This window comes from Rhincodon typus, chromosome 30 (genome assembly GCF_021869965.1).
Source record: "Rhincodon typus isolate 14 chromosome 30, sRhiTyp1.1, whole genome shotgun sequence".
NCBI classification, from domain to species: Eukaryota; Metazoa; Chordata; class Chondrichthyes; order Orectolobiformes; family Rhincodontidae; genus Rhincodon; species Rhincodon typus.
Window position 1 is genome coordinate 2,662,715 of NC_063361.1, and position 14,199 is coordinate 2,676,913.

A 14,199-nucleotide genomic window follows, 5' to 3' on the forward strand; every position below is an offset into this window, starting at 1 on the left:
TCCATGTGATCTAACCTTGCTAACCAGTCTACCATGCAGGAGCTTGTTGAGCACCTTGCTGAAGTCCATATAGACAACATCCACTGTTCCACCCTCATCAATCCTCTTCGTCACTCCTTCAAAACACTCAATTAGGTTAGACAGACACGATTTCCCACGCACAAAGCCATGTTGACAATCCCTAATCAGTTCTTGCCTTTTCAAATAGATGTAAATCCTGTCCCTCAGAATCCCCTCCAACAACTTACCCACCATTGACATCAGGCTCACCGGTCTATAGTTCCCTGGCTTTTCTTTTCAACATTTCTTAAATAGTGGCACCACGTTAGCCAACTCCAGTCTTCCAGCACCTCACCCATGGCTATCAAGGATACAAATATCTCAGCAAGGGGCCCAACAATCACTTCCCTAGTTTCCCAAAAAGTTCTGGGGTACACCTGATCAGGTCCTAGGGATTCACCCACATTTATGTGTTTTAAGACATCCAGCACCTCCTCCTCTGTAATATGGACAATTTTCAAGATATCAGTATTTATTTTGTAAGTTCTCTAGCTTCCATATCCCTCTCCATAGTAAACACTGACACAAAATACTCAGTTACTATCTCACCCATCTCCTGCAGTTCCACACGAAGAGTGGCTTTGTTGATCTTTGTAAGGGGCCCTATTCTCTCCCTAGTTACTATTTTGTCCTTAATGTATTTGTAGAACCTCTTGGGATTCTCCTTAACCGTATTTGCCAAAGCTATCTCATGTCCCCTTCTTGGCTTCCTGATTCCTGTCTTGAGAATGCTCCTACTGCCATCATATTCTTCTAGGGATTCACTCAATCCCAGCTGTCTATACCTGGTATATGCCTCCTTCTTTTTCTTGACCAGAGCCTCAATTTCTCCAGTCATCCAGTATTCCCTACACCAACCATTCCCTACACCATCTCCCACTTTCCAGCTGTCCCTTTACCTGTGAATAGCCTCTCCCAATGAACTTTTGAAAGTTTTTGCCTAATACGGTCAAAATTGCCTCCATCGAATTTAGAACCTTAAACTTTATGGTCCAGTTCCCTTTATTTCTTACAGCAGTGATTAACTGTGGTAACATTGAACAAAACATATAAAAGCAATCATTTCAAAGTTACAGTGTAGGATAATACACCCACTGGCTCAAACAGCCATTATAACCTAAAAGCAAGCAAGGAGCTGGTTGGATGTATTGTTGGAAGTTTCACGCTAAGAACTCCCGTGTCCAATAACCTGGTTAAAGAGCCTTATTTTCAATTTTCAATATTTCCAAAACTAATAAACAAAAGTCTTCAAAGGAAATAGAAAAATAATTTCTTAATATGCCATTGATTTTTCTCCTGGTTTGCAGTGCCCAGAAGATTAATGTTCAATTCCTGAAGTCTCCAGATCAATTCTGGATGGTTGGCAGCCCTAACTATTAATGGTGAAGGAGTTGATTAATGTCGCTGCTGCTCAGTTTAATTCTTGTGTTTTTTTTTCTCCTAGATCGGAAGTTTCTCATTACCAACGTTCGGATGAAAAATTGTGCCATTATCTTTTGCAACGATGGCTTTTGCGAAATGTTCGGCTACTCCAGGGTAGAGATCATGCAGAAACCGGGCACCTGTGACTTTCTGACCGGACCAGCCACACCGGAGAGTGCAATGGCACAGCTGGCACAAGCCCTACTTGGATCAGAGGAGATGAAAGTAGAACTGCTGTATTACAGGAAGGATGGTAAGGGCATCTGGGCTGTGCATCTTTGTGTCAGTGTTAGAAATCAGGGTCAACTAGAACAGTTCCAGGACTGATTTGAGAGCAACAGATTCCCATTGTACTTTGCGATTAAGAGCTGGGTTCTTCCCCAGTAGGAAGGGGCATTGTCTTCTGAACAGGGAAAGTGTGCAGAAGGGAAAGGTGGAAACTGATGTTTGTGCTAAATTGTGGGTTTACTATAAAACCCTTGTAAAACTCTGAAAGTCTTTTCCAGCCTAATTTTAGGTCTGGCCATCAGTCTGATAAATACCTGCTGATCAGTGAAAAGGGCTGATAGTGGGATGGGAGGTGGGGAGAATTGTAAGGCTGGTGGGCAGCTGTTTCAAGACACCATTAGGCTCCCAAACAAAGTACTGCAGGATGTGAAGGTGAGAAGTTCTCATCCTCTCAAGTCTGTATAGGGAATTAAAGTCTTCTGGATTAGACTGACAGCTCTCTCAATTTCAACAAAATTTCCCTACATCTTGGTCAGGAGGACTTTGTAGAATCAGCTAGGCCAGATGTACCTCAGTCATTTCTGATGTCTAGATCACTGTTGGATGATCTATTCAGTTTTATTCTTATTTAGCTTTTCTTTAACAGTCTAAACAACGTTTTAGCTTGCTAGGCCATTTCAGAGATCAAACCATTGTCAACAAAATTGCTGTGCATCTGGGGTCATACCTAGGCCTGAACCAGACCTCCTTTTCTCAAGGGTACTCTTGAACCAGATGGAAGTTTTGTGACAAGTAGGTTCATGAGCATCATCACTGAGACTAGGTTTGAAATTCCAGATTTATTTATTAATTGATGCAGTTACCTCATGTTGCTGAAGCATTCATTCAACTTCTAGACCACCAGTTCGTTAATGTTTCTGCTGTGTTACCATGTGGAGCTGGAACAATACCATGAGTTCTATAGGTTTACTGTTACTGAAACAGATATCTCTGGCTTAAGGGAGAATCTGATAGTGGGCACCATACAAATGCTGTTTGTGAACTGCAGTAATAAGTGTGGGTTAACTAATAAACTAACTATACAGGAAACACTCCAAACTGTTCTGATTTTCATTTCAGGATGTGGTGGGGTGCTGCTAACTAAGGGTGGTCCCTCTGCCCCTGGACACATGTGGCCACAAGGGATGCTGGTTGCCAAGGGATGGGACGGGGAGGCGGGGGTGATGGTAGAGGGGAAGCCCACCTCATTTTTCCAGTTGGAATCAAAACAGTAAAAAGCCACCTAGCCTTTACCCTCTTTGCACTCCCAATGCCCTCCATTCCTGTTGATGCCAGCTCTTGCATCCATCCCCATAGAATCTCAAATGCTCCATACCAGCCTATACCCCTCTACTTAAGTTCCATGACCCCTTATATCTTCCATGCTACCTCATGCTACATCTTTCCAAAAGCATGTATAGCCTCTATGCCAACTTGTTGCCAACTCATGCTAAACCATGATCCCTAACCCTCGACCCCTTTGCCCTTATGTCCTTTGTGCCAGCTCACCAGTGTCCACAACAGGCTGTGACAGGAGCCATGGTAAGCTGTAATGAAGTTCCAAATATCAATTTACAAAACTAAAAAGCACACATATTGATAGAAGTCCATTCAATACCTTTGAATCCATTCAAATACTTAATAAAAAAAAACAAAAATGCCTTCCAGTACTTCATCCTTTATTAAAAACAAACAAACATTTATCTTTCAATCCTCCCCACATCAAAGACAGATAATCTGTTTATGACTGTTTAGTGCTGTGTCGAATAAACTGTGAATCTACAGATTTTGGAGGCAATTGAGAAACTCTACTCTCATACTGATAACCCTTAGGCTTTTGGTTGAAATGCAACCATCCAGGAACTTATTTTTTCAGCTGCAGGCTTTTATTAATTTCAAAATTTAAAGAACAGGAAATTTAAAATTCTCGACAGATTGGTCATTCAACAGGTCAGATTCACTTTTTGTGCAAATTAATATCAGTTCTCAACTATCCTAATCTGGACCTGTCAAAATGCATCACTTACCTCTCACAAAGGGTACCTCACCTCTCCAAATGATACCAGCAGCTTTAAACCATTTTGTTAACTTTCCAAAGACTATGAGTTATATTTTAGACCAAAAGAAATAGCAACAGAAGTAGACCTTTTTGCCCCACGAGCCAGCTCTGCCATTCAATAGGATTATGGCTGATCCATCATTCCCCGCATTCTCTTTCCCACATTTTCCTCATAATCCTTGATTAAATATCTATCTCAGCCTTAAATATACACATGACCTCTGCCCCCACTGCTGTCTGTGACAAGGAGACCAAAGACTCTCAAACCTCTGAGAGAAGAAATTCCTCCTGATCTGTCTTAAATTGGTGCCCCTTTATTCTGAGACTATACCCTCTGGCCCTAGGCTCTCCCATAGGGGGAAAGATCCTCTCAGCCCCTTAAGGTTTCTATATGTCTTAATGAGATCACCTCTCATTCTTCTAAACTGCAGTGTGTAAAATTCTAACCCATTTAGCCTTTCTGCATAAGACAGTCTATCCATGCCAGGGATGCTCCCAGTGAACCTTTTGGAAATCCTGGTAAATTAGCATCTGATTGAAGGAAAAATATACTTCTGCTCTACGAATAGCAGATGTGTAAAACACACCCATACTACCCCAACCCCCAAAAATAAACTCTGCCAAAAATAACCAATGCCAAGTTTAGGGGAAGGACTTGAAGCTTCTGGCCTCTGCAGCCATTTGAGGTAAGGCATGTAGCCCTCCCATGGAAATTCAGGTCCAATAGGAGATGCCAACTTCTTCCAAACTTACCCAGAACCTTTAGAAACAACACAATGTGGAGCGGGACTCTTCCTGACCCGAAACATCAACTTTCCTACTCCCCTGATGTTGCCTGGCCTGCTGTGTTCCTCCAGCTCCACACTGTGTTGTTTCTGACTCCAGCAAGGCAGTTCTTGCTATCTCCAAAACCTTTACAGTCTATTTTTCTTTTCTTGTTTTGCACTGCCTTTGCACTGAAAACAAATCCTGGAGAAATTCCAAATTTTGAAATTTGCAGTACAAGCTGAATTCAGTAATCCCTCATCACGCCTCAGTAACAATGAATGGTATACACTGTAAGCATGAACAATTCACAGGAGAACTGTCAACATTGAGAATTATTTTTTAAATTTCCCTCCCCATTCCTGACTCTTTAAGAAGTCATTTCCGATCATGATGAATAATCTCAAATCCTCAAAGTTGAATACATTTATTTTGTTGCCTACATTGCCAACACTATGACATTCTGACGCACTACAAAGCTCCTGTATACTATTCCAGCATTGCAACCAAGCTCTATGTTTGAAAGACCCTCTATTCAATTCTACCAGGGTGAACTTACCAGTTCTTTTGTATCCCATGACTTTTGTTGAACAAGATTGAAAAGTCAGTCAATGGAATAGGGCTTGACTTTGTCCAATAGCCACAAGAAAGGCGAGCTGTTGACTCTCTATGACCTATTTTACACTACAGAACCAAGGCAAAGTTACCCTAATTGGAGGTCATATGTGCTTGAACTGGCCCAAGTCCAGTAAATCAAGGAATCTTACAGTCAGCACAATAGGAAGATTTCCACTCCAAATTCAGGTAGTACAAGAAGGTACAGCTTGCCTCTTCAAGCTTTCAATTGGCAGGACTTGGTACATTAGTATAAATTAGTATGCAGCTACAGCACGTATTTAGGGAAGTTAATAGAATTTTATTGTTATTGTGAGGGGAATTGAATATAAAAATGAGGTTATGCTTCAATTATAAGGTGAGACTGCATCTGGGGTACGGTGAAGATTATTGGTCTCCTAGTTTCATGAAGGATGTAAATGCATTGAAAGTAGTTCAAAAAGGAATGTTATTGGATGAAAACCTGGAATAAGCAGGTTGTCTTAGAAGGGAATGTTGAACAAGCTAGAGCTAGGCTTGTATCCACTGAGATTTACAAGAGTAAGATATGACTTGATTGAACCATTTAATATCCTGAAATCTTGGCAAGGTGGATGTTGATGGAATGTTGCGTTATGGGAAAATCTACATTTGGAGTCATTTTTTAAAAGTTAGGACAGAGATGAGGAGGATTGTTTTTCTCACAGAAGGTTGTGATTTTTTAGAGTTTGCTTCCTCAAAGAGGAGTGTAGACAGAGCTCTTGAATAAATTCAAGGGAGAGGCAGATAGGGATAAAAGAAAGGGATAAAACGTTTTGGGGTAGGTGAGAATGTAGAGTAATCAAATCAGCCATGACCTTATTGAATGGCAGAGCAGGATTTAGGGGCCAGGGGCCTACTCCAGCTCCTAATACATGTATCTGTGTCAAAAGTCACACCAACAGGTTTATTTGAAATCACAAGCTTTCGAACCACTGCTCCTTCATCAGGTGAAGTGAGATGGTGCTATTGTACAATGTACAGGTGATACATGATATTGCCAAATTGTTCTGGTATCAAACCAGACTTCTGTTGTTACTCGGTTTTTATTTTGCAATAAAATTGATTAATGTCTATGATGTCCTTGCATGTTCCATTAATATTTATATTTGCAGGCCTCAGCTCTTCTCCAAAGCCAGAAACTAGAGTAGTTATCAGTCTGTGGGTTCTGACAGCTCTCCCTAAGTGAAGTTGGCCACTAGACCTGAGTCTATCTGAGCAGTGTGCAGGATCCCAGCCTACATCTGTGTGATTCAGTCATTGCTACAGTTTAGAAACATTTCCTCCAGCAGGCAATTACCATAATCAAGTTTGTTTCTTGCTGGTCTTAAAATAGGCTGGAAGATGTTTTTTATACTTGTTTTTTAAGCAAGTTTCCCAAGACAAACTGTTCCCTGTGAAAGGGCCTGCAGTGACAGACAAAAGCAAACAGGGAGTATAATCACATCAACTCGGCTTCATTTTGATTGCCATGACAATTCAAAAATGGCGATTGCAAAACTTGTCTTTCTTCAGGGTGTAAAAGTATTATCAAGAGTCTGTTTTTATACTCAACACAGAGAAAGGGAAAAGTGTGCTTTAGATGATAAAAAGACGTGACTTGCAGAATCTGTCATTGAGAATTTGAGCTCAGCTGGAATGCATCCATCTATGTGTCTTGCATTTGGTACCTGTGTTTGTGAATTCACTTATCAAATTCAGAAAGAGGAAAGGTCGGCAAACCTTTGAGCTTTTTCTGCAATTGGATTGTATGATGGCTGATCTGTACAATTATCACTTCTTTGTTTCATTTTTCTTGCTACCATTACTTTACTAATACTGATTTATTTACATTCCTTATTCTCCTGAGATCTTTCAACCCCATGACTTTGGGAATGTTTTTGTGCCTTCAACTGTGAAGAGAAATAGCATTATTTTTGCAATGTATCTGTCTTCTCCTTATTTCCAATTATAGTTTCACCTATTTCTGCCACTTATGGTTCCATGTCCCCTTTCACCATTGTCTCCCTATTTACATGAGGCAATGGGAATCGGGGGAAAGCTCTCCAAAGGTTAGAGTGATACCTTTCGGTTGGTGGAGGCCAAATACCTCAATCTTGGGGTATGTCGTAAGAATATAAGAAGTCAGAGCAAGAGTAGGCCATTCACCCCCTTGAGCCTGGTCAAACATTCAATATGATCATAGCTGACCTGATGTGGCCCTTATTCCACTTCCTGCCTGTCTCCAATAACCTTTGGCTCCCTTGAGGATCAAAAACTCAGCTTTGAATAAATTCAATGGCCATTGAGGTAGAGAATTCCATAGATCAACAAGCCTCTGAGAGAAGAAATTCCTTCTCATCTCTGATGTAGAATTGACTGAGTAATAGGAAACAAAGAGTAATGGTCAATGAGTATTTTTTTGGGCTGGAGGAAGGTTTGTAGTGGAGTTCACCCGGGCTCACTACTGCTTTTCCTGATATATATTAATGATCTGGATCTTGGTGTGCAGGGGACAATATCAAAGTTTGCAGATGACACGAAATTTTGAAGAATTGTAAACAGCGAGAAGGACAGTGTGGAACTCCAAAAGGACATTGTCAAGTTGGCGGAGTCGGCAGATAGGTGGCGGATGAGGCTCAATACAGAGAAGCGTGAGTTGATACACTTTGGAAGAACATTGGAAGACAATATAAAATAGGGGTTACAATTCTAACAGGGGTGTAGGAGCAGAGGGACCTAGATGTACATGTGTACTGATCATCAAAGATGGCAGGGCAGGTGGAGAGAGGCATAGTTATCTTTGGCTTTATTAATAGAGGCATAGAATACAAGAGAAAGGAGGTGATGCTGAATTTATACAAGACACTTGTTGGACCTTAGCTGGAGTATTATGTACAGTTGTGAGTGCCACAATATCAGAAAGGTGTGAATACATTGGAGAGAGTACAGTGGTGATTTACAAAAATGATTTAAGGAATGTGAAACTTCAGCTATGAGGAGAGATTGAAGAAGTTGGGACTATTCTCCTTGAGGGTGAAAGCTGAGAGGAGATTTGACAGAGGTTTTCAAAATCATTAGTGGGCTGGATAGAGTAGATGGGAAAAAGCTGTTCCCTCAAGAGAGCACAGATCTAAGGTGATCTGCAAAAGATGCAAGGGTGATCTGAGAAGAATCTTGTTCATACAGTGAGTAATTAGGGTCTGGAATATGCTGGATGATTATTTGGACATAAATAGTGTGCAAGGGAATGGGGAGAAAGCTGGAGATTGGCATTGGATAATGATGCTCGTTTGAAGAGCCAGTATGGCCATATTGGGCTGAATGGCTTCCTCTGCACAGTAACAGTTCTGTGATTCTGTGGAATGGAACACTCCATAATTTGAAACAGTGCCCCTAGTTCTAGATTTCCCCATGAGGGGAACATCTCAGCATCTACTCCCTCAAATCCCTTGAGAATCTTATGTTTTAATAAGATCACATCTCAGTCTTCTAAATGGCTAAAGGTATAGGTCCAAACTGCTCAACACTTTCTCTTAAGTCAAAACCTTTCATCCCAGGAACTAGCCTTGTGAACCTTTTTTGAACTGTCTCCAATACAATTATATCTACCCATATCTAAAGAGGGCAAAAACTGCATGCAATATTCCAGGTGTGGTCTCACCCATGTCCTGAACAATTTTACCAAGACTCTGCCACTTCCATACTTTGCGATGATGGCAAACCCTCCATTTGCCTTCCGAATCACTTGCTGTACCTGCAGGCTGACATTTTCATAACTTTCATTCATTCTTTCAGCTAACGTGGTCACCATTGGCAAGGCCAGTTTTGTTTTCCCTTAAACTGGCTGCTTGGCCATGTCAGTTTAGATCTGGAGTCACGTGTATGCCAGTCCAGGTAAGGATGATGTTAGTGAACCAAATGAATTTTTACAACAATTGATTCTATTTTCAAAATCACCATCTTTGAAACTAACTTTCAAATCCAGATTCATTAATTAAATTTAAATTCAACAGGCTGTTGTGCTGGGACTTGAACCCACAACTGAGGAGCATTAACCTAGGCCTCTGGATTGTTAATTTTGTGACATTATGACTGCACCACCATCTCAGATCCCCAATATACAGCAATGTTCTGCAATCTCTCTCCATTTAAAGAATATTTTGCTTTTTCATTCTTCCCACCAAAGTGGAGAATCTCACATTTTCCCTTATTTCATTCCAGCTGCCCACATTTTAGCCTAGGAACTAATCTATCTACATCCCTGTATGGTCTCTTTGTGTGTCCCCCTAACAACTTGCTAGCTTTGTATTGTCAGCACATTTGGCACAATACACTTGATCTGAGGAGGCATTAGGATGCAGTGGGTAGTGTCACTCCCTGTGGGCCAGAAGCTCTGAATGTGAGTCCCAATGCACAACTTGATGGTCAAAGAAATGTGCAGTTTTAATATGTGCTGTGCTAACTACTTGATTATCAATCCTTTCCAATATGAAGAGGAAACTGGAGCCTCTGCTATCATTATCCAGGGTATAACATACATACAAAGAGTATGTTATTATGAGCAACTCTCCTTGAGAGGGCAGGTGTCACACTTAGCAAGATAGACAGTGTGAGTCAGATTATGCCAACAGCAGAATTCCTGTTCTGGCTGGAGTGGACATGTCTCTTTGCTCCTACCCCTGGTGGTTTGTTCCTACCCCTGGTGGTTTGCTCCTAACCCTGGTGGTTTGCTCCTGCCCCTGGTTGTTTGCACCCACCTCTGGTGGTTTGCTCCTGCCCCTGGTGGTTTGCACCTACCCCTGGTGGTTTGTCCCTGCCCCTGGTGGTTTGTTCCTACCCCTGGTGGTTTGTTCCTACCTCTGGGCAGAGAACTGAAGAAAGAAAAAAGTATTTGGCCCCTTTTCCCAAATCATTAACTTAGATTTGAAATAGTTGTGGCCCTAAGACTGATCCCAGTGGCACTGTACAGGTCGCAGCCTCCAATCTGAAAAGACCAGTTTTTCCTGACTTTCTGTTTCTTGTAATTTTAACCTTGATCCAATCTCAATACCACAAGCTGTTATCTTGTGCAGTGACCTTTTATGTGGCTCCTTATCGAACGTCATTTGGAAATCCAAGTACGTAAATGTACTGGTTCCTCTTTATCTGTATTGTTTGTTACATCGTCAAAGATCTTTAATAAATTTGTCAAACATAATCAAAACTATCTTGTCGCTGTCTGATTGTATATGATTTTATCAAGGGCCTTTATCTACCCCTTAATAATGGATTCTAGCATTTTCACAATGGTAAACATTAGATTAACTGTTTTATGCCCATTGCTGTTCGTTCATTCTATTCAAACTGATTAGATCATACAATATAAGAACTAGGAGCAGGAGCAGGCAATTTCCCACCTCGAGGCTGCTTCCCTGCTCCATCATTTGATACGATCATGACTGATTTCATCTCAGCCTCAGTTCCACTTTCTTGCTTGCTCCTCAATACCCTTAAACTTGTTACTAATTAAAACTCCATCTCTCTCCTCCTTATGTTTATTCACTCTCCCCACTCTTTGGGGAAGTGATAACCACAGATTCATGAAGCTTTGAGAGGAGTAATTCCTCTACATCTCTGTTTTAAACCAGCCACCCCTTTGCTTAAAACGATGACCTCTTGTTCTAAATTGCCCCACAAGGGCGAACATTCTCTCGACATTTACTTTGCCAATCTTACATACCTCAATCAGATCTCACTTCATCCTTCTAAACTCTAACGAGGTCTAAACTGGTCAATAGCTTCTCATAAGACACGCCCTTCATCTCTGAAATTAAACTAGCGAACATTCTCTGAACTGCCTCTGGTGGAATGTGATTCTATCTCTTCATTTTCTGAACTGTGTTCCTTTCTCTTTCTTGTTCTGATCTCCTTCTTTATGATCAGGGTGAATCTAGTTTTCCATTTGGTCCATCTTTACTAAATTCAAAAGAAAAGTATAAGATTATTTTTACCAAGACGGTGTCATGAATTAGACCTTTTAGCTCTGGGACATTATGAGTTACATGACCTTCTGAGATCAGCCCACTCTCTGTGAGGTGTGTCATCAAGATAGAGTCTGACCAGAGTTTCATACATTTGAACTATCACTTCTGCCCCTTTGTTGTCTCGTTGACATTGTTGCCAATGTTGTGTTTGGTCAGCTTGGTATAATAGCGTCTCCTCATGCTCCTCTGTTTAAATGATTTACTTGTATGTTCATAACTTGTACGTTCATATGTCATTTAACAATCCACAATGGTCACAGAACCATAGAATTGTTATATTGTAGAAGGAGGCCATTCAGCCCATCGTGACTGCACTGACTCATCAAACAAGCATCATTACCTAGTGCCAATTTCCTGCCTTTTCCCCGTAGCCTAGCACATTATTTTTATCCAAATAATCATCCAATGTCTCCTTGAGTCCTCAATTGAACCTGCCTCCACCACACTTTCCAGGTAGCACAACCCATACCCTAATTACTCACTGACTGAAAAAGTTTTCCTCACTTCACCCTTGCTTCCTTTATACCATCACTTTAAATCCATGTTCTCTCAGTCTCATTCCCTTTAAGCATAGGAACAGTTTCTACCCAACTCTATCCAGCAAGCTCATGATTTTGAACCTTCTTTCAGACCAAAAGATCACAGCATTGCTAAACTTCAGATCGTCTGTAATTTATAGCAGCTGCATAAGCCAGTCAGTTTAAATTCCACTGCCCAGATCTCCTCTGTTGAGCAAGGCCCAGGTCAGGGTGAGATGCACCAGAATCCAATATCTGGGACCTAGGGTTCTAGGGAGTCTGCTGTGCTCGGGTCAGGGACTGGGGATAGGTCCAGGTTCTGGCCAGGAGCGGCACTGGTGCCTGTAATGTCTATCCTTGCTCCTATTCTCGGGTAAACTCCTGGTTGTGTTATTGGTAAGATCATCTCCAGAGCACGAGTCAAAATCCCCACCAGTTTCAGTTTTCCACTCCCCTTTGTGTGAAGAGGTGCTTCATGAAATCATCCTTGATTTGGCTACCTCTAAATTTACATTGGCTCGACTGGGCCTTTCTACGAAAGGAAAGTTTCAGTCTGTTAAACTTTCAACTATTTTAATCAACTTAAATCCCTTAATTAGATCACTCCTTGCTCTTCTATTTCTAATGGAAATCGGAACAGAAGTTTAGTGTGGAGCAAGTCTGTCTCCAGGATTTTCCACATATCACTGGGTCCCACCACCTCTCCCAGAAGCTGAACCAGTTTACACGCTCCCCCCAGTGTGAGAGATGTTCTTTGGTTGCAAGACAATCTAACAAATTGGTAACTATTTGCCGACTGTAGGGAACAATAATAGTGCTCGGATATTAATATCTTAACTACTAATTTTCATTATGTTTCTTAAATAAAATTTACATGAGTGCTTTTAAAAAAGTCAACATTAAAAGATTTTCTGTGGAAAATTATTCAAAAAGCTCCATAATGTAACAGCTTGCTTCTCTCCATTTCAAAACAGACAGGAAATCTAGAAGATATCATTTCCAATTCACTATTGTGTCATAATTATTGATCCTCTAGTACATTGTCACTTTAATTTCAAGTTCGGGATCGGAGGCTTTCAGTGGTAGGATGATGATGCAGCTCTGTTTTTGGAAGCTGCCTATTTGCAATGAAGCCTGAATTGTAATTTTTGTAATCAGCAACAATTCGCTTTGTGTTCCACTTCAAGCATGTTGCTTAAATTAGCCCTAACAGCAGTGTGAAATTATCCAGACAAGTATAGCTGAGACCTCCAACATTCTCACTGAGGTATGAGATATTGAAAGTCAAGTCCAGGACATGTGGGCCATGTAATTTGATGGTTATTTTCACTGGAAGTGTGAATGAAAGCAAAAAATTGCAACGCAGAGTTGATAGATTTAGCAAAAGGACAAATTTGTGATAAGTGAAGCTGCATGTAGAGAAATGTGAGGTCATCCACTTTGGATTTATAAAGGATTGAACAGGGGACACTGCAAATGATGAAAAGCCAGAAACAGTGACAAAGAGAGGGGCTCCATGTACAAGTGTCATTAAAAGGTTATGAGCACATAAAGAAAATCATTTTAAAGTTAATAAAAAGCTGGCTTTGATACCTAAAGTACTGGAATACAAGGAGATAGAAATCATTCTTCAGTGACACAAAACCCAGATTAGACCAGACCAGGTGCTGCTATAAGCAGCATTGCCAAAACAATTTTCATCCAGCTCCTGAACATCACTCATCTCTGACCCTGCCACAGTTCACCTGTCACTGAAACACTCACTCATACCTGATCACTTCAAGACAGAACTACTTCATTGCTCTCCTGACCAACCTCACCTGCACCTGGCTTGTGGATACGGAAACCTCATTGGTTACTGGGTCACAAGATCACTGTTTCAAAATAGAGTGTCACCCATTTAAGACAAAGGTCAGGAGAATTTTTTTTTCCCACAGAGGGTCATGAGCCTTTGATCTCTCTTCCTCAAAAGACAGCGAAAGGAGAGGATGGAAACTTACCAATCCCTGTGGGCATTCCTGAGTTAGTTGGGAAAGTAGTGTGAGATCTGCAGAAATGAGATTCTGGACATCGAGGGAAAAACATCCATGTTTTGAACAGCGAAATGAGAATCTTGTTAGTGAATATTGAGAGGCCAATTTGCATCCATATACATCTCATTATGACCTAATTTAATGTGTGAGAATTGTGAGTTTTCCCAATCTCCCAGCCCAACCCTCCCAATACAATGACAATTGCTGACGTGTAAGTCCAAATGGTGATTACAGCTCACTGTTAACTCCTCTAGACCTTCATCTTTGATAGCCGTCACCAACATCTCAGGGCACATTCGATGGGCAGTGATCACTTACACTCCCTCTGTCTATGGAGGTTGGCATCAGTCACACACCAGCCTCACTGCACCCTCATGCACATCTCTGATTCACTTACAATACAGCTCTGCACCAGTGCTGCACTTCGGAGCACACTG

General features: G+C 41.2%; 1 protein-coding gene across 1 annotated transcript in view; it reads left to right on the forward strand.

Annotated features, from left to right (window-relative positions):
* Positions 1-1,558: 1,558 nt before the first annotated feature.
* The window catches only part of kcnh6a (potassium voltage-gated channel, subfamily H (eag-related), member 6a), a 166,753-nt gene continuing 154,112 nt past the window's right edge, over positions 1,559-14,199 (forward strand). The window contains exon 1 of the mRNA XM_048614560.1: positions 1,559-1,735. Within this exon, the coding sequence (XP_048470517.1) occupies positions 1,579-1,735 (157 nt within the window). The 5' untranslated portion in view covers positions 1,559-1,578. The remainder of the gene's footprint in view (positions 1,736-14,199) is intronic.